The 21632-nt window shown below is 41.0% G+C and overlaps 1 protein-coding gene across 1 annotated transcript; it reads left to right on the forward strand.

Annotated features, from left to right (window-relative positions):
* The first annotated feature begins 1748 nt into the window (after positions 1–1748).
* cars1 (cysteinyl-tRNA synthetase 1) lies at positions 1749–21629 on the forward strand. The gene is made up of 16 exons (XM_022227981.2): positions 1749–1892; positions 3103–3280; positions 4321–4516; positions 5887–6036; positions 7106–7246; positions 7734–7822; positions 8529–8763; positions 9317–9445; positions 10455–10688; positions 12828–12928; positions 13614–13803; positions 14694–14762; positions 16436–16517; positions 17474–17622; positions 19052–19195; positions 19708–21629. Exons 1-16 carry the CDS (start codon positions 1823–1825, stop codon positions 19843–19845), a joined length of 2295 nt encoding a protein of 764 aa, XP_022083673.2. The 5' UTR covers positions 1749–1822; the 3' UTR covers positions 19846–21629.
* Positions 21630–21632: the final 3 nt, after the last annotated feature.

Raw genomic sequence — 21632 nt, forward strand, 5'->3', positions numbered from 1 at the left:
CAAAAGGACAATGACAAGAACTATAACATAAAACCAAATGAGCCGCAATATAAACGTTTGGTGTTTCTTTTCAAGATTGCCGTGGACTGCTCCACTCTTTGCACCTAGAACAAAATGAAGCGAAATGCACAAGCTCGAGTGAATATACAACTCCAATATACATGGAATCAAAATTGTGGTAAAGGACAGGGATGGTGTAAACTAATATTAGAGTTTATGTTCGGGGTGTAACGTTAAGAAATATTGTTTACATACATTTTGAGTTTCTTTATTTAATTAAATCAAATAACCTGAACCCAATGAGTGGACAAAAGTTGTCATGTATCCATTGAACATGAAAATGCCCCATACAAGAAAACAGTTTGAAGTGTCATTATTCAATTAGGCCTATGCTTTGGTTGTTACGGTGCCAAACGAGTCTTCTGTAAACCCCAAATTGGCATGTAACACTTCCATATTTCTTGTCTTATAAATTTTCAAATGCAGGAAATTCATAAGTTTGTCAAGAAGAAAAATGGCAGGATTTTACAGTGTTTCTCAGTCTACTCTCGTGGAATATCAGGTCTGAGCAGTTAAAATGCACTTTCGAGGCGAACTTTGCAATATCATGGCTTCTAATCTGAAGTTGTTGCAACTATGATACGGCTCTCCACGAATACACCTGTACAAAATAATGTGTTGATAATGCACACTGCATGCATACCGTATCTCTCTCGATCTCTCATTAATATAGGCTCAGAATTCTTTATTTTTCCCCAGCATCGGAACCCAGATTCCATCCCTTCAATATTCATGGATCCCAGCATATCATTTTTTTAGAAACCATTGACGTAGACCAATACAGCTTATGCTTTAAAAATAATTGAAATTACGCCAACTCATTCTATATTCACAACAGGCACATCGAAAAACAATAAAGGCAAGACTGTTAAGGCTCAATCAAACCAACGTGTGAGGTATCAACCCATAAAGGCAAGTGCTATCCATTTACTCGTCCGTGGTGTTGTATTGCGTTTCAAGAAACAATGAAGATTAATCTCAATTTTCACAAAGTCAGACGTATACATTACCCAAAAATTAGCTGGAAAAGCAGCAGGCAAAAAGTAGTGAGTGTCAATTTCATTAGGCCCTGTCCTCTTATCAGTCTTGTCCAAAAAACGTGATAAACAATATTTTGTATAGACACAGACAAAAAAGTAATCGGCAGTGATAAACATCAACTTGAAATTAAACGTCTAATGCATTTTTTGGCTTATGATGACCAAGCAGCTTGCGTGAGAGCAATATAACTTGGAAGTGAGCTCGATCGTATTGAAAAAGATACCCCCAACAAATTTACCCATTACAAAATACAAGCCAGGAAGGCAACTGCGATAAAATAAAATCCAGTAGGATCAACGGGCCATTATGAAAGCTTCTTGTGGACAAAAGCCTAATAATATTGCTGAACTATTTGTAGCAAAATTCCATTGGTTTTAACACATGTAACGTCAAACTTTCGGTTGTTCAACCCTCAGGATGGATTGTGCTTTCCAGGGGATTTAGATGTAACTTCAGTGACAACATCAATTATACTAGTTTTGTCACGTACGGTGTAACTGTTGCTAAGCCAATGGATCAAGGGGCGGAGAACAAAAGACAAAAAAGACCTCCATTGGCAAATGGCCATACGAGCCGGGCTGCTGAATGCTCGTACATGCCACGCAAGAACGACCGCACCTCTTGACAGGGCCATTCTTGGGCACCGTACAAAATTGCATCAGCCAAACGGAATTACACCCACGTAGTCCATGCTACTTTGACAAGCCCTCGTTGGATAGGAATGAACTGCACTATCATTGGATTTTCCGATTATTGCACTTACACGTGGAAAATGGCAGCGCCCACAGATGGTAAGATTTGCAGAAAAGCAACTACGCGTGTAATTGAACTAGTGAACTACCGTCATAAATCCACTCTGGTTCTGATATCAGGATATTAACCTGGCCAGTGTGTTATTGTTTCGGGGGGGGGGGTGTTTTGTTCATCATCAGGACTGATTCCGTGCCACTGCCTGTCATAGTAGCGCCGCCCTCATTAAAAGTCATAACAATGCCCAACCATCATGACACCAGAGTACACGTACATGTACATGTAGACCTACTTTTAGAACTGAGAGTCATTACCCCTATACTACTCAATGTTACTTCAAGCCAATACAATTTACATTGGGTCGCAACGCCATGGGTTTAAAAAAAAAACGAACTTGATAGGTGAATGATCCACTGGTGGAACAAAGTTATTATACAGTCAATCCAATTTTGCTGTGACAGTGATTTGAGTAATCAGGGTAATAGTACCATGTGTCTATAGACTCTGGACATGCAAGAGGGGCTGCATGGAGCACCCTCACAGAGGGCATGTTTGTTATTTTGATTTAGAACCCTAGGACAATGAACTACTAACTATACATGTAGGTCTACTTAAGCATATCACACAGGAGCAAAGACTTGTCCTCTGTGAACAGGTCAGGCACCAAACCACAATCTACTCCTAACAACGCCCCTAGTCTTAAAAAGGGGAGAGGACAAGGTTTGAGAGTGTGAGATCGAGTAGGCACTGAGACTGAGATTAGCCGCAGAGTGGGGCCAGTCTACTGGACTCCCTCTGTATCCTTAGCCCTACACCCAATCTAGAAAAATATGGAGCTTTGTGAAAAAGCTTCCTTTGAGCTCCATATTTCTCATACAGCATCACTCACCCAAGCTGGTCATTAATTCACCACTTTGGCCATTTCCTGATCGTTTTTGTTCATGAAATTGTCGTTTCTATGTTCGTGTTGCAACAGTGCCATTCGTTACTACAGTGATTCACATCACTGTCAAAACTTGCACAACCCCAGTAGTTGATGATCTTGGAGAGCATTAACGAACAGCACCTACATGTACAATACTGTACATGTACTTCTTGGAGTACTCAATACAAGAACAACATGAAAAATGATATTGCCTTTGCCCTCCAGAACGAATAGATTCATGTTTAACAAATCGAACACACCCAATTCTTGGTGTCACCTGTATATGTATGTACATGTATATTATTCTTGAACAAATTTCCCCTCAGCTAAGAAGAGGAACCAACCCCTCTGGGAACCTCCTAGTGGAGATGGCTGCCCTAAGCTTCACCTGTACAACAGCCTGACAAGGCGGAAGGAACCATTTGTGCCACAGGAGGGCAAGAAAGTGGCATGGTATAGTTGTGGTCCAACGGTGTATGATGCCTCTCATATGGGACATGCGAGGTACCAAGACATCTTTCTTATCTTTTCATTATTTTAAACAATAGACAACCTTTTCTTGCACAATGGCAATTTCCAGTGAGCATATCCATCTTCAAATGGTCAAACACTTTGAATTTGATAGCTTTTCCCACTATCAGTATTTTGAAAACAGAAACACTTCAGCATACATGTTTTTCCTTTGAACCAGAATTAACCCTAACTGCCCAAAACCTGCCATACTCCAACAGCAGGTTTTGTGAGGTTTTGGCAGGTTTGGTACCGTACCTGAGGAACTTGTTGTTGAATTTTGTGAGACTTGGGATGAAAGGCCCAGGGAGATGGTGTTGGATTGTGTGTGAGTTGGGACACACACAGGTCACTCTGTGCAGTGTCTGGCTTGCTGTACCAATTGTTGGACTATGCTTGATTTTGTCAGGTTTGGTACTGTTCAGTGCAAGTCATCCTATACTGCATAGACCCATCCATACCATATCACTCAAACTCCAACGGGCTCATTCTGTTGGAGTTTATCAGGTTTGGTACACTAACCTGCATGTACAAGTACATAGACAAGTACATGAACCTGTTGGATTTTTTGAGGTTCAGTATGCTTTCTGGTGCAGGAGCCTAGGGGGTTAGGGTTAATGTGACAGCTGAATGCCCGTATGTGTGCATGTAAATGTAATTTCTCTAAATGATCATAACAACCTTGTACAAATTCAGGACAATAAAATATTTATGTTTAGGACACAAGGTTGTAGTGAACAAGTTCGGTATTTCAACAGGGCATGCTCAAAAGGAAATGTGTTGCACATCAATCCACAAGATAAAGTATGTGTATATTTTTGCACATAGACATGCACTTGAACTAGGAGGAATCCAAATCAGATTCATTGTTCTCAAATGACCTGTCTTCTTTCAAATACCAAACTGGCTCTTATTCAAGAATTCAAGCAATCACCTGTCTCTGTCAGCTCTCCGAAATTGAATCCTAAATGAATATAAATTGGATAAAAGTTTGGTAAACTCTAATTGCATTGTGTTTATACCGCACTTCTCAGGTCATACATTTCATTTGACATCTTGCGGCGTGTCCTGACATACTACTTTGATTATGACATTCTCTATGTCATGAACATCACGGACATTGATGACAAGATCATCAAGAGAGGGCGCACAAACTATTTGATGGAGCGTTACCTGCAGGAGGCATTGAGCCCAGAGCAACGTCTGAAGGATGTCCAAGAAGCAATGAAGGTAGTCTGACCAAAGAAAGCCGCGATGTTTCTCACTATAAAGTGCAATCACATGACTGTCAGTAGTGTCCATAATTTTTGTAGGTACTTGTTGGCTGATTTCAGCGTTTGTTTTTTTGTTCAGACGTTGATCCTGAATTTTTAGCTTTTTCAAAGTACATGTATGGAAACTGTGTATATTTCAGCTGTTTGCTCGCCGTTTTCAGCTTTACTTTTAAGTGGCCACTCACACCCTTGTGTGCATGTACATTTATGTAATTGCCCATTACCATGGCAACATTTTGCGATTTATGCTATTGGAGAGGGATGTGGTATTCCAACTGCATGAAATACCTACATGTACATGTACACAAATATAACCCTCAGGGGTTGAAATTTCCACTTTGATGTAAACAATTTGCAAGTGTAAAGTCTGGTAACACAATTACGGAAAAGGTCTTCAACCCAAAGTTGAAATGGATACATACATGTACGTGTATTTAAATGAGGGAGTATTTGACGTGTAGCCATTCTGCTCCCCGTGATAGTTTACATTTTCGATAAGTGCAGACAAGTGTTTTCCTTAGCATCTAAATGCTGTGAATTGAACTCACTAAGTTTGAAAGTGATTGACTCTTAACAGAAATGAAACAAATTAAAACATTTTCATCTTTAATGGATCTCAAATCGTTTGAAAGAATTTTTAAAAGTCAGTATAAATTAGATTTGTGACTGATGCAAATGACATTTGGAATGCCTCGAATGACATCTAAAGATTAAAATACACTCCTCAATAAGTATGGAATGCGATTATTGTGAAAACAAAACCCTAGTAGCAAATTGCCAAAAAATGTACCGAAAATTTGTTAGTTAAATTCAGTGCTTTTTCTTTTGAAATCAGCCAGGGAAACCGACAGTAATGACCAAAGATAGTGACGCAAGATGGAGAACTTCACCGTAATTACATGTGAAACGTTGTAATTGCATAGGCGCCATTTCAGCAAGCGATACGCTTGCGCAATGCACATTACTGCACAGGTGCAGACACCGTGGAAGGCACTGACACCAGGTGAGCATTACGGTGAGCGCGCAGGCGTATCGCTTGCTCAAATGGCCTTCATGGTTATTACACATTTTGGGCAGAGTTATCCATCTTGCACCTTCGGCGCTATATAATCTTTGCTAATGACTTGCATCACTTGATGAAAAACTTCAAATTATAATTAATTCTCACTTAATTTATAGTTTCATCTAAAAGTCCTTCAGCTCTATTTTTTTCAAGTGTCCAAAACTATCTAGAAGCAATAAAAGACCTTCAGATGCAGAGGCTTCCAATGTGTAGATTCAGGCATCAAAATTACTGGACATCGCCTTTTGCTGTCTTTTCCATAGATCTTTCAGAGTAAGCATGACAGGGAGACAAACCCAGACAAAAAACAGATGTATGCTGGCATTGTCAAGGCAACAACCACAGCTGCTGCTGCTCTACAGAGCGCCCTCAATAGTCAGAAAGATGAGAGTGAGATTGACCAAAATACAAAGGTACAAATGTCAGCGCCTGTGTTCTGATCTCGTCAAAAATGTTTGCATTTAAAGATATCATTAACCCCTTCGTGGATTCTATTGACTGTGGCAACTGGTTCACATACAAACATTGTGTATACAGGTACATTGCATCACCCATGGCCTTATGTTTTTTGCCAATTGTTTGGATACAAAGGAAGTCTTTCATCCCCTTACTTCTTTTGTGTATGGTGTGGGCTCCTCAGCTCAATTCTAATTACTGAAGAATGGGTTTTCCAGATTATTGTGGGTTTGGGGGTGTGTCCACTTTTAAGATCGTCTTCTGCACTTTGATCCGACCAAGTACAACGTGTTAATACATCAATCGCAAAAATGTAGCAAAGAATTCCTACATGACTGTACAAGTCCTCCACTGAACACATTAGGAAACTTGTTTGTGTTTACATGTTGTCTGGCGACAAGTGGTTAACCCCTTCACGCCGGGATGCGTTAAGACACGCCGTAAAAATTGAGATCCTCAGCCTGCTTTTGAGCTATTATTCTCGGCCCACGCTCGAGCGAACACATTGAAAGAAGGCAGACCCTGGCTCTTGTGTGTATATGGTAATTGGTCTTTGTGCGTAGCCCAGAAATGAAAAGACCGAATTTGCATCATAATCACCAGCTTCACAATAGTCCCCACTTTGAAAAGAGGCAATGGGAATGTGGAAGCTTAGGTAGAGCGGCATGCCTCCGAACAATCAGCCTTTTCACCGTGTAATTCAAAGCGTGCAGAGCACGCTGGGCCACAAGCCGAGAATTTGCGGTTTGGCAGGTTGCCTTCGTTGCCAAGCGAGGCTGGAATTCTTGGAGTCGGCTTTCTGAAAGAAATTCCCGTCGAGAAGGGGTTAACTAGATTTATCATCCCAGGTGCATCCCAGGTCCTCATCACATTCAACATGTCATCACTGTCTCCACACTACCACAACCCTTTCATTTCACTGTCGTCCCCACGATTCATTTGCCTCACCCTAATCATCAGCTCTTATCATCAGTGCCACTGAATGTCACGTTTGGCTTCACCCACTCTCATTTCTTTTCCTCCCAGGCAATGCTCGAGGCAGCAAGAGACCCACTCAGTGATTGGCTGGACGCAGAGCATGGCAGTCAAGTCAAAGATAAATCCATCTTTTTCAAGTTGACTCAACACTGGGAGAGAGAATACCACCAAGACATGGAAGCGCTCAATGTAAGGCGCCATCCAAATCTGTTGTCTAGAGCTAGGTGTAGGTCAATCCTCCATTAGAAATGTGCAGAGACGTGTAGACAGTAGGCCTAGCCATAGCTCTGGAAGCTCGATTCGGGCACGGCCTAAGCCAGGAATGCTGCCACAGTTTCTAGACTACAGATTACCCCCTCATATCCACTTTCAAATTGCTTTTGAAATAGAAGTATCAAGTTCTTGCTTTTATTGAAATGGCAATGGGCAGCAAAACAATAACATTAAAAAAATGTCTTGGCTAAACCTGTTTGCCGCATGTACATCTAGACAAATTTGACCATTCATTGTTTCTGCAGAAAAATAATTGAAGACTCATTTGATTTTTCCAAGGCTCTACGTGTACATACAGACAGTTTGTGTTTGGTATATACTCAAATCTTTGTCATATTTGTTGAAGTAACAAAGGCACGTGTTAACTCAAGGCGGATATCATTTTAAAAAAATTTGTTTGTAGGTCTTGCCTGCAGATGTTCTAACCAGAGTCAGCGAGTACGTTCCAGAAGTCATTGCTTTCACACAAAAGATTATTGACAACGGCTTCGGGTAAGTGGTACTAGAAGTGGTCCTTTAGTTCATGTTGAGTGGCCTTGTGATTTGGAGCATCAGTCTCAAAGCAGTGATTGATTCTGCACTTGAGGGGTTAGAACCAAGCTGATGGAGTTGCAAGTTGCATATGTGCACGTCTTTGATCAAGACACTTGGCGTCTTGAGCCTGTTTGGGTACCCAGAATACAAGATACTGTGAGTAGTGATGTGCCTTTATGGGAAGTATGGAAACCAAGGCCTTCTCTTTGAAGTAAACATGCATGTAGGTGTCCATAAAAGAAACGTAACTCCTAAATTCAATGAGAAAACAAGGCAAATGGTAAATGCTTTCAAATTGCCACTTTGTCTTATCAATTTCATGTAGCTCATTTTTTTATGTCAAAAGGTTCAAACAGAAAATTACCAGGTTGTAAAAATCTGTATGGGGTGGTTACTGGTACCCTGTTGCATAATGTGGGACTGATATCATCAGTCAGGTAGTCTGGTACCTGTTTCTGATGTACATCACTACCTGTGAGGGCAGAGATGGTCATATGTTCAGTTTGTGCCTACTTCTTGTAACATTTATCATACGTTGTAGAATATCGTCCTTAAAAATAACCTAAATGGACAAAACTCTTAAACCTAGCTCTGGGAAAGATTAAATAAAAACAAAACCCTCACCTGTGATTTGCAGAATATCACCGTCAACATTCTTTTCCAGATATGAATCCAATGGATCTGTGTATTTCACTACATCCAAATTTGACAACGATCCCAATCATCACTATGCAAAGCTGGTTCCCGAAGCGTATGGGGACCAGGAAGCATTGAAGGAGGGGGAGGGTGATCTCTGCATATCCCAGGACCGACTAAGTGAGAAGAGATCACCAAACGACTTTGCCTTGTGGAAGGCCTCCAAGCCGGGAGAGCCTGCTTGGGATTCACCGTGGGGGCAGGTATGGGACATTATGACTTCATGACAGGCCTCCAAGAGCTTGTCTTAGATTCACTGTAGGGGGGGGCATCAAAAAAGTATTTACCGTGAATGGCCCTCCAAGCCTGCTAGGGATTCACCATGGGGGCAGGTATGGGACATTATGACTTCATGACAGGCCTCCAAGAGCTTGTCTTAGATTCACTGTAGGGGGGGGGCATCAAAAAAGTATTTACCGTGAATGGCCCTCCAAGCCTGCTAGGGATTCACCATGGGGGCAGGTATGGGATTTTATGACTTCATGACAGGCCTCCTAAAGCTTGTCTTGGACTCACAATGGGGGGACTATCAAAACGTATTTACTGTTTACTGTTCAAATACAAGGCCTTGTGTGTTCCATTGACATGTCCCATTTTTATACTGAACCTGAATCACAAGTTGAAAAGCTTTGATAGCTTAGATGGTAGTGCTCACATCCCACCCAAGCTATTTTCTTTGCTCCTGATATAGAGAGGATAATTTTTCATCAACTCAGCCGGTCATAAAAGTGCAAATCCAATTCCTTATTTGAACAGGGTCGACCTGGTTGGCACATTGAGTGCTCTGTTATGGCTAGCAGTATACTAGGAGGATCCATGGACATACACACCGGAGGAGTAGACTTGAAGTTTCCTCATCATGACAATGAACTTGCTCAAGCAGAGGTAAAGAAAGCCCTCCAGAGTAGATGAATCCAAACGTGATCCCTGATCTCGCAAGACACAGTTGGTCTGCGGTGTTATATAACATCACACAGTCTAGTTTTTGCCACATCCGTCCTGCGTGCACACTGTGGTAGATACTCTGAGTTGGATTAAGTTTTTTTTTCCTTCTTGATAAGGCAGTGGATGCTTAACCCTAACACTCCTCAATCCTTCACTTGTTGGAGGACTGAGGAGTGTTAGGGTTAGTGATATTTCGGTTCTTGTGCTGGTTATATACTGCATGGACTCACAGATATGAAGTGCGCAGTTAAAAGTAGAATTGAAGTTCCCCATTCTGGTCACTGTGCAACTGTGTAAGTGAATAAAATGTCATTTGTGTTACCTCACTGGTCCAGTTTGGGACAGTGAAAGCTGCCGGAATGATTACAAAAGCATTTTTGTTGATCAATGTGTAATGCAAGGATTGAAGCACATACAGTTTTAAAATTGCTTTTTTCTTTCCACCATTATCGTGCATCATGTATAAGTATTGATTCATAAATACCTCAGACAGCCTCCCTTTTCAAGAACATGCAACTTGACCTTGTATTAGTATTTGGGAAAATGAAAGAAAAATTTTAGAACAGAATTGTTGGAAATCCATCACATGTTGACTTTTTCTGACTCTCTGAATAAAAAGGTATTTATGAATGGGCATAAATATGTGCTTGCTCAGGAGAACGAATGCTGATAATTCTTCTAAGCCAGTATTAAATGTGCGTTTAAGACTGGCCAAACGCATATTTATTTATAATTTATGAGCATATTGTTTTCACTCTAATTTTTCAGAGTTTGAGAGAAAAACAGTTCACAAACTTGCCAACTTCATGACCGTCTACTTGCTAGTGCAGACACATGTATCATGCAGGCTTGATATATTTTTTTGCCCCAATGCCGAAATTAATGCACGGTCACGTAACCCATAGTTCTAATTTCCAGCCTTTTTGGGTTGTTCTCGTGTCCTGATCAGGCCCACTATTCCAATGACCACTGGGTCCGCTACTTCCTCCACTCTGGCCACTTGACCATCGCCGGTTGTAAGATGTCCAAGTCTCTCAAAAACTTCATCTCCATTAAGGATGCCTTGAAGCAGTACACCTCTCGGCAGATACGCATGGTGTTCCTACTTCACTCCTGGAAGGACACTCTAGACTACTCGGCAGACACCATGGATGTCGCAGTGCAATATGAGAAGACAGTTAACGTAAGTGTTCACCACTCAGTGCCGGGGTTCCCAGTACGGGGGTTCTCAGGTTTATACACATAGCCGGGGTGCCTGAAATTGGAGAAAGGAGCTGGGTCTGGTAACAAAAGACCGTACTCGGAACAAAAGACCTGCAGCAGGGAATTGCCATTATTTTTTTGGCACAGAGTGCTGGCATTAGCGGAGGTAAGAATACAATGAACTAAAGATTTTTTATACAGTTGTAATGGAAAAATTACGTACACTGGAAGTGTATGGACTGGACGGATAGGTTTTTAAGACTGTGCAGATAGATTCATTGCAAATATTCTTTTCCCTTGCAGATCAGGAAGCTCGTCCAGTTTATTCACACAAACTTGTAAATGAACTACTACGAGGGGTAGATGTTCTGAGTGACAGGATATAAAAAAAAAATACGCAAGAGACAATCTTAAAAACTGTAATACAGGGGATTTGCAATGTCATGCGCCACCAAGAGGTTGTCACAGACAGGCCTGTTATGCTGTACATTGCTGCTGCGTTGTTTGATAAGAACTTGAATTGTTTGGCTTGTTTTGGTTTAATCCCTTTGCGCCAGGACGTGGCTAGACATGCTGTAAAAATTGAGATCCTCAGCCCGCTTTTCAGCTATTATTCTCGGCCCACGCTCGAGCGAACACGGTGAAAGAAGGCAGACCCTGGTTCTTGTATATATGGTAATTGGCCTTTGTGTGTAGCCCAGAAATGAAAACATATTCCCCACTTTGAAAATAGGTAATGGGAATGTGGAAGCTTGAGTAGAGCCGCATGCAGCTCAACCAGCCTTTTCACTGTGTAATTCAAAGCGTGCAGAGCATGCTGGGCCACAAACCGAGAATTTGTGGTTTGGCAGGTGGCCTTTGTGGCCAAGCGAGGCTGGAATTCTTGGAGTCTTCTTTCGGAAAGAAGTTCCCGCCGAGAATGGATTGAGTTGAAGATTTGGAAGTGTTCAGAGTTATCCATGTTAATTCATATACATTGTAAAATGATGGTTTTGGTCGATTCATGGAATGCCCTACTCTTTTCCTCATTGTTTCCTGACATTCGCTCATATGCAAATTGCAGCAAGTCAGCAATTTTTTGTCCCCCGTAAACTTGAAAACTGACCTGTTTATTACAATCTCTTGGCAGTGGTGCACTGTATTGTGTATTGCCCATACTGGACACTTCCAGTTCGTTTGATTTAAACTTTAGCATAGAAAAAGAAAGTGTTTATCTTGAAGTTGTATTTTTTATGAGATTGTGATTGTGAGAGCTCTTTAATTTCTTTGGCTCAGTCCCGTGTATACTGTCCATTATTTGTTTTGTTAAGCTTTAACCACTTCGCGCCGGGTTAGTTTTCAATGTTGATGATGCTGGGCTGTGATTGTTATCATTTTTTTTGTTTTGAAAATTCTTCAAAAATTAACCATTTCATTTAATGGACGTTTATACCCACATGAAGTAATCTTTTGGCACTGGACTAAGTTGACAAGTGACCTTCATTGACGCCTGAGTGTTTCAGCCAGGCCCACAGCCTTGTAAAAAGAGCCCATATTGTGCGGTGTTATATAACTTTCTTTTTTCACAAACCTGGCTCAGTGCACTGCTGACCTCTTTTCCATATGGGCCAGATTAGCGTGCAGCGATACTGTGTGGCTCATCGCTGCGGTGGTGGAGCGCTTTTATCCCTGGTGGTAATCCCCTCGCTCTAAACACCCCAAACCGTGGTATACTGTTTCAAAACAAGGCTGGAGTATCTCCACTTTTGAGAGTAAAAAATGTGGGTAATGCCCAGCAAGCCTGCCTTGTCCGAGTTCAGAGACCCCGGCCACGAATATAAGGCCTATGGCTCCGCTACCGGAGCCCCCGTCGGCAAGTGGTTAATCCAACAGTAACACCTTCATATCTGGTAATGAGCTAAAAACTTAGAAATACTTGACCACAGCCCTATCGGAAAGAACTCAAATACTGCAGGTTATTGCAAGATCATGTGAAAGGGGTTTATGTAACTAATGTTGTAGAAATTGAGTTTTTGTTCTTTACTTCAGATCTTTCTGCGTTTGCTAGTACCTAATTTGGTAAAATAATTATTAAGAACATTCAATATATAAATGTTTGCTTTGTGATTGTTTTCTGTAGGAGTTCTTCCTGAATGTGAAAGCTATACTACGTAGTACTCCCTCCAACGGCCCTGAGGCATTTGAGAAATGGAATGAGCCAGAATTGAATTTGAACCAACAGTGAGTATCCTCTTCTATACAAGCGGGGAAAGTTGAAGAACAGAGCATGCGTATGATGTACCGGAAAGTTACGGTCATGAGTGTTTTTCCAGAACAGAAGGGTACATGTATTTCATGACTTTGTGTCTTTTTAACCCCTTAACGCCGGGATTGTTTTGACCGCGACTGCTTGACCTTTGAGCTACTTCCCAGTGAAGACTGTACGTGTATATACTATCTTGTCTATACAGGTATGGCCGTACTACAGGCTGGCATTTCTCCATGTTAACACTGCATTTGTTTCATGCACTCATAATGTCCAAGAAATCTTTGGAAGTGGACTTTGGGTTGAAATTTGAACTTGGTTTCTGTACACGGGAAGTTGTAGTCGTAGCTTATGGGAATAACCTGAAGTGTTAAAAAATATCAGCTTTAGACAAGAAATACTGCACGACATTATTGAAATGACTCCAATGAGTCACTTTATATGTGTAAATGTACATGTGGCATTTAGCTGTACATCAAAATTGGTTACTCAATCTTGCCTATTTCAGAAGTTGAGGTTTTCAGGCAAAAGAGCTTGAAGAAAATGGCAATTGAAGAAGCTACATGGAATATTTCAGAATTATTCAGTAAAAAGTTGGTGTTTGAGATATTCAGGGTAAGGAGAGAAAACGTTTGTACTACATGCTTTGTTTCTGCACAGGTTTCAGACCTGCAGGTCAAAGGTCAATGAGGCCCTGTGTGACTCCATTGACACCAAGACAGCGATGGAGTCTATGCGAGCTCTGATTGGCCAGTGCAATGTGTACATACAGGACAGGCGGACTGTTAAGGCCACACCCAACAGGATGTTGCTACAGAATGCTGCTGTCTTTATCACAAAGATGCTGAGGGTAAGGCCAGTCACTCTTCATGTATGGTCACTGTCCTTCAGGGCATTATACAGGCATATATTCCATAGGTAAATAGAGACAGAAACTAAACTGATGTTTGTTGTTTGACTGCCAATAAGCCCCTTTTAGATGTGGTACCCGTTCTGATATTTTCCTTTCAACTTTTTCTACTGACTTTGACCCTAACCCACAAGAGCATGGAGTACTACAGCGTCGAGTGTAGCATAATCTGGCAGCTTGTAGAGTCGCGTCAACGCAGCTTTCGAATTGTTGTCCAATCACATGGTTTAAGACCTAACGCAGCGTGCACATTACGAAGCAACCTACGTGGGAATCACTGATCAGGCTTGTGTAAAGATCGAGATGGAGTCTCTGCATGCCTATGGCAGCATCGTGCTTCCATAGAGAAAATAGAGGAAAGGCTGCTACTAAAGGAATATTACTAGGCCCTATGTTCTCTTTACAAAGGTGTTCTTCGGGCGCTTTGGTATGAAAACTATTTTTAGTGATTCATATATTTGGAAAAAAGACAACAGGTATGGACTGGCAACAAAAGCAAGGTAGTTTGGTCGACAAACCCGCTGACCAACATCAAAGTGTTACTATAAGGTGTATGTATCTTATCGTGTAAAAAATATTGGCAAGGAAAATAGTCTTAACCCTAACACTCCTCAGTCCTCCAACAGGGGAAGGATTGAGGAGTGTTGGGGTTGAAAAGAAAGTGTTGATGAAAAGAATAAAAGCAGTTCTCTCTCAGTGTACTTGTACCTGGTGTAGGAAGTAATGTGTATGGAATAATTCAATTGATTTTATGCCTCTTAGCTCAAAAGAAAGAAGCAAAGGCATGTACATGCATGATAAAAGTCTTCCATAATGCTGCTTATTTTCAGGTGTTTGGTGCAATAGAAGGTGATGAACCCATTGGCTTCCCATTAAGTGGGGCTACGCAAAATGCTAATGTAAGTACCAAACCTGCAATCTTGCAGTCTGAGTAATACTCAGTTCTTGGTGGTCATTTGTAATCTTGACAATGGAGCTATGCCTAGATAGCTGGGATGAGCTGCCAAGCTGTATCTGCATTCACAGGGGCACAGTATCAGAAGGTACATGTACATGTATGCTGGGAAATGAAATTGGCCCAGTTGAAAACATGAGTGAAGGATTTCAACAAAAATGGTGGTCATAGCAGAAAAAAGTGCTTCACTGTCCCCATAGCACATCTGATATACATGAACTAATGTAGTACCAGCCTGGCTGTACAACCTTGTACCCAATGTCACATCAATACGATATGATGAAAGCAACACTTTAAACCATTGGAAAGATCAAGATAATGAATGCACCCTGTGGTGTACATCACTCGTTTACTACAGTGATGTCAAGATCCAGTGATGCACTCTCGACAAATAAAAAATTTCATTGTTTACTGCAGTATAACAATTAGATTTGAAATAGGGATCAACCAATGTAGGTTTTAACTGCCGATCCAATGTCAACAGCAACACAAAATCAGTGGTACTCCCTTCAAATTCAAAAGGTACTGGTAATAGGGTTAGTTGTTTGCCTTCACTGTCACTGAGTTGAGAGAATCGTGGACATCACATCGCTCACACGATACCGATAGTGCTCCATTGTATTCAAATCTAACACACGAAGTGCATGTACAGTACATGCAGAATAGACACACAGCCCCTCCAGCTGCATCACGGCTAGTCTTTAGTCAAGGTACGCATCACACCAGTGCACCATGCTCAGCTCGTGGCTTCACCACTCACAATGGTGTCTTTTGTTGCACCAACAGCAGAGGTGCATGTCGGGTGTCCAGGTAGCCACGCACTCCTTAAGGCTAAATTGCGGCCTACGTTCAGACTGGTCACACAACACCTCGTGGTGCCACACACGATGTACATGTAGTCCCCTGGCTCTTTTCATAGCAATCAATGGAAATAATAAACATGAACACAGACTGCTCCTTGGATCCATGGTCCGTGCATTGAGTTGTCGCAGCACAGATCGCGCAGGTGTAATTTCCGGGGATATTTGACGTGGGTTAATCATGGTACAACTATCCATTCATCAAATCAAATGAAAAAACATTGTTTTAATTCATGCTTAAATAAAAATATGACATTTGTGTTTGCCACAACTGAGTGCAGAGTTTGTTCCTTTCTTAAGTTTAACATCAGGACTCATATCGGCTAGGACGGAATATTGACAAGAATATAATATAAATTCAGTGCTCTGAAATATGTGATTGCAGAGCTTTCTGTAACTGAATACCTTTTTCAGGGCAAGCAGATTAAGTAGTAGAAGGTACTCAGTTTAAGCTTGGCAATCACATATTCTAGAGCACTGATTTGTATATTGTCACCAGACCAATCATGTTTGGTCCTTGACATATTTGTTATGTAACAACATTCCACTGAATGTGTACATGAATATGTTGAGTTTCTTGGTTCACCTTGGCTCAGCTCGGTTTAGATTTTCAGGGCATAGCTTGATAGGTCAGCACTGGCAGTACTCCTGCACCAACTCATCTGGGTTCCTGTCAAAATAAACATTATGAAACAGTCGTTTGAGGAAGTCCTTCATCCAGGGCACCTTTCCTGACACGTACATGTATTTGTTACAGGTTGAAGAGACCGTCATGCCCTATCTGCAAGTCTTGTCAGAGTTTAGAGAAAAGGTCAGGCAAACTGCAAGGCAGCAGAAAGGTAGGTAGCAGTGATGCATATGAACGACACCAACCCTAGATCCTCGCAAATATCAAAGGATGTTTGTTAAGATTTGTGGAAGCGAGGAAGGTGTGGGATCCCCTCTTGTAACATCACAGTCACAGTGTTTTTCCTGCAAGTGGTTGGTAAAACTATGGTTGGCTGTCAGGAAAAAGGAAAAGAGAGAAAGAATTCACAAAGTGTTAAAAATTTTGCTCAGATATCAAAACATTAGACAATAATATGTGTAGTAACAAAAAACTAAATGAAAATATAACCAATGGGACTAATGTCCATTTTGAACGAATTGGATGTAAACTCGAAAACCAACCAAAAGGAGATATTTATGCACAATTTTGCTTACAAGTTGTAGGCAAACTTCGAGCGGTCTGTAGAGCTTGTTGTTTGTTCCATCGTGAAGTATGGTCCTTGGAACTGGGAGCAAAGAAATTGCGCTGTGAATTTCCTGCAGGGTACTGTGCAGAATTCAGGCTGCTGGATGTGTTCAGAATGCACGAAGGACTGAGAGTTTTCATGCAGGAAGATTAAACCACGTCCACCTTGAAGTACAGTGGTTGCACTCCTCTCTCAACCCACAAACGTAACAACATATCAGCTTTTCTTAAAAAAAAGCATGCTGAGGCTACGTTGATTGGATATGATTAAGTGTGTGGAGTGACACACCTAACACTGGTATGCATGTAATGCATTCATACTTGGCAAAATGCAGCATATTTCTGAAGTTCAAGTTGTACTTGAAATATCATCCAAGTGTACTCAGATTGTTCACAGTAACAACCAACTTATGTTCTACGAGAACACTACTCTCCTTAGAAAATGACTCGGCACTTTTGCACTCTCAAATCTTAAGGAAATTATTTAAACAGGCCTGTCTCTAATTGAGAATGGTAACCTCCTTCATCAGCCCTAGTGATTGCAACTTCTCTGCTTTTTAGCTGTGGATATATTGAAGTTGTGTGATGCTTTGCGAGATGACATCTTGCCAGACCTAGGTGTAAGACTAGAGGATAGAGATGAAGGGGCAGCGGTGGTCAAACTGGTAGACAGAGAAACAATACTACGAGAAAGACAACTTGCTAAGCAGGTTTGCAAAGTACTTTCATATTCATTTCATTTATGATAGGCAGTGGCTATTTTATCATTTCACAGTCCGGATGTGCTTTTCTTGTTGTAATGGAGTACCGAAGTGTGACGTCACTGTGAACCAGAAAGTGCAGTGCAAACGAATGGAGTAAGTGCGCGTGTTGGTTCACGTGCTGGTTCTGGCGCTAATGCCTTGTACACTCTAATTGTGCGTGTGACGTATTCACTTCGGTACTCTATGGCAAGGCCCCTGAATACGAACAGAGAGTGTTTTGGGGTACTAAGAAATTTTACAATAAATCTTTGTGTGGTGCCACGCTTAGATTGTCATTGTGAATTGGCCTGTGTACAGATGACGTCGCACTTTGCTCACGTGCACTTTGCTGAGGAGCTAATGAGGTTGCCACGCTTAGCAGAAAAGCACACACTCTAGCACAGTGTGGTGTTACCAACATGCTGTGATTACTAGCTCAGAATTAAAGGGGTTTGGGCTTATTGTAAGTCCCCTAAACTTCCTTTTAGTTCAAGGATATCTACATTTAATATTTTTGCTACCAGACACCGAGGCTTTCATCAAACTTAACCTGTAATGTAGATAAGAGAGGAACAACTGCAGACAAGTGTCAGGCCTAGAAACCCCTTTATCATATTTTTATATCTTAAGCATAAGGCAGTTTCAAAAGCAATTGCATACAGGTGTTGTCATTGACATTGTACACATAAATGTAAAAGTCAATAGTCCTGTTTAAATGCATGTGTTTTGATTACAACAGTGAAATGTCTCGCCAAGTGCTGCAAACTTGATATTTTTTGGCACTGCCAGCCTTATATGAAAGATTCTACGGCAGTGGAACCTATACAGGCCTCAAACATCTGTTTCTGTGTTGAAATTGAGATTATTGCATTAAAATATCATTCTCAGGACACGTTAAAGGACACCTATTAAAGTTTCTCTTCTGGTCACTAACCTGATTATTTCCATGAGCTCAATTTTTCCATTCTCTGGCATTATTATTTCTAGTAGCTAAACGTCCTTGTTGTTCCTCCCTCAAAAGGTTCCTAATTAAATCCGTTGGATTCAACAGGCTTTAAACTTAAGGAGTTGAACGTTGAATGTGAGTTAAATATTCCAAGAGGGTACTCAAGGGTGTCCATATTTTCTTTCTGATGGGGTACTTAAAGCAAATGAAGTGTACATGTAGCTTGTGTATACCCTGTGTTCATTTTAGGTGTTCAAAAGAGTGTGGCCATCCAAGGGGCAGGACACCTGCACCCCCACCTCAGAGTTGTGTCACCTTGTGTGACCTTTAACCCAGAGCGAATGCTTCATGATTTGATATCATTCATATAAGCAGGACCCAGATAAAATGATACAGTGTTCAGGTTTGAAATGTCAGTGATGCAGTTTTGTCATTTTTTGATGGATGCAGCAAGCCGAGGAAAAACAAAGGAAGAAAGAGGAAGCTAAGAGGAAAGAGCAAGAGAAACAGGCAGCCAAGGATGCCCAGAGACGCATTCCTCCATCACAGATGTTCCTCCAGGAAACTTCCAAATATTCCTCCTTTGATGAGAAGGTAGATCATCTCCACAATCTGTTGATTCTGTTGATGAGTGGGCCACACCCATTCTAAAAGATGGTTACAGCCCTACCATACCATGCTTGAGGGAAAAGTTAAGAACACATTGAAAAGCCAGGTCATTCCTGTTGGTATATGCCTTAACAAATGTATGTGAATGTGCCCATTTGTAAATAACCCCATTTGAGAATGTTTTCCTCTTCAAGGTGGGGATGTTCCCAAAATGAATTCGTCTGTATAAACTCTCAGAGATCAAGGTCATTATGAAATGAAATGATCTATTCCCGGCCCTCTTGGCATTTGAAAAGGTAGACCAGGGTTTAGTTTTGTTTCTAAGATGTTAACTGTTGTCACATAATAGATCTGAGATGTGTCTACACAGTCGAGCCTGGTAATAACTCTGATCAGTTTGTCTTATTTGCTTACTGAGACCCCTCCTGTAATGTAAGTGAACGTTCACCCCAACATATTTCAAACCCTAAATATATTGTTTTCACACTTACCCCCAGGGAATGCCAACCCATGATGCAGAGGGGAAGGAGCTAAGTGGAAAACAGCTTAAGAAACTTGCCAAGTTGTACCAAGCACAAGAGAAACTCCACAGTGAGTACCTCAAGATGTGTGGGATGACCCCAAGTACTGATTAAGCAGCAACAGCGACGGGCGTATCTCAATGATGAATTTTTTCTGTAATTTTTTTTTTCAAATTCAAAATCATAATACCAAAAATGTGCTGTTGAGAATGCTTGTTATTGATTTTCTACATTGGAGCTTCTGGTGCAGTGATGGCATCAGAAGTGCCCAATGGCTGCCATCTTCCAAGATGGTTTGTAATCACTAGTTGAACCGCATAACTGATTGATTTGTTTCATGAACATTGGTTCAGAGTACTTTTTGTGTCTTGCAATAGGATATTAACCTCTCACCAGAAACCACTTAGTGAACCAAAAAACCTTCAAAGACCATCTTACAACTCTGGTTAGGACCGTGGTGCAATAGTACTATTGTAAATACTCTGAACCCAATTTCATTAATTCTTGAACTGCTCTTAACTGTATTCTTCTTCGATGTCTTAAACTCTGTACAGAGTAGGAAAATGTCTACTGTTGCTATCAACAATTTCACTGGCTACAGAATACTATCACCTTTTGAAATAAGATGGCCAGTTATGCTGTATGTGCCATGTTTCATCTTGCTTAAGCAGAGAGACTGAAGGACATGAAAGAACAACTTTGACAAAAACATTCTAACAATATTTATGTATCTACGAAATAGAAGCTTATTGGCACATTTAATATATTTTACTTGATGCATTCTTTGACTTTTCAAGCTTATGTGGAGCATAAAATTCTGTTCTTCCATTTTATGTCATCGGGTGTTTCATGGGAATATATCCCTTATTTCTTTATCCTGACATCGACCTTTGTGAGCTTTCTGCCTTAGTTTGGTAATGTGAAGAAGCCATATTTTTAAAGAGAGCAGTGTAAAGTTATGTATTTGTGATTTTGTGTACTCATAAAACCTCACGATGACAGTCAGCCCTGGCATGTGGTGTATTTGAGTACCTGTAGCTCGAGTAGATTGACTTTAAGGACGGTTAAGTCAGTACAAACGAAATGATCCAACATTCAAAACACCCTTACATCATATACTGAAACGTTAGTGGTCAGTCATTCGCAGGTTTTTGGCAGCTAAAGATTGACCAACTGTGACTTACTATTGGTACAAAAAACACAAATAACAAAAAAACGTAAAAATAAAAGAAAATAAGCCACTCAAATTAATACCAAATGTGCTACCAAATACGTACAAGAATACTTCATTGTTTAAGACTGACAAAGGATATTAAATCTGTAAACAGGGCCCTATGTGTACTCCTTCATTGAGATTGAAGGAGTATACGGAGGGCCCTGTTTAAGGGTCTAGAAGGAACTGGGTTTTTAGGCAGGGCTGTTGCCAAATTAAATGTAAACTTCGTGCAAGCATTTAGTCGCCTTTATAAAATAGTGGCCAGGGTCGGGAAGCCAAATACAGGTACATTTAAATCTGTTGCCCGCTTGGGATGTAGGATTTGCTCACTGGACTGTGTGTGGCTGTGACAGATTTCCACAAATGACTCTTATTCATGAGGAGGTCATCTGGTGGATGACCCATTTCAGTTGTAAGTATGACATAAGAGCCACAAAGTCGGAAGGAAAGCATACTTAAAAGCAGTTTGTGACGGATCAGTACATTGGCCGGGTCTAATAAGTAAGGTCTGATTATGGTCAGTAGCAGTGATTTAGGGCCTTGATGCTGAGCCTTGGCATTAGGGCTGCCCTATAACCTTAGCTTGAGGGCAGAAAGCCTTGTCCTTGAAGACCCATGCCTTGTAATTAATTAAATAAAAACACAACCGGAATAAACACACTTGGAAATAATCGTACAATAACAC

This window comes from Acanthaster planci, linkage group LG20, assembly GCF_054643075.1.
Source record: "Acanthaster planci isolate LZ-2023a linkage group LG20, COTS_SCS, whole genome shotgun sequence".
In the NCBI taxonomy this organism is placed as follows: Eukaryota; Metazoa; Echinodermata; class Asteroidea; order Valvatida; family Acanthasteridae; genus Acanthaster; species Acanthaster planci.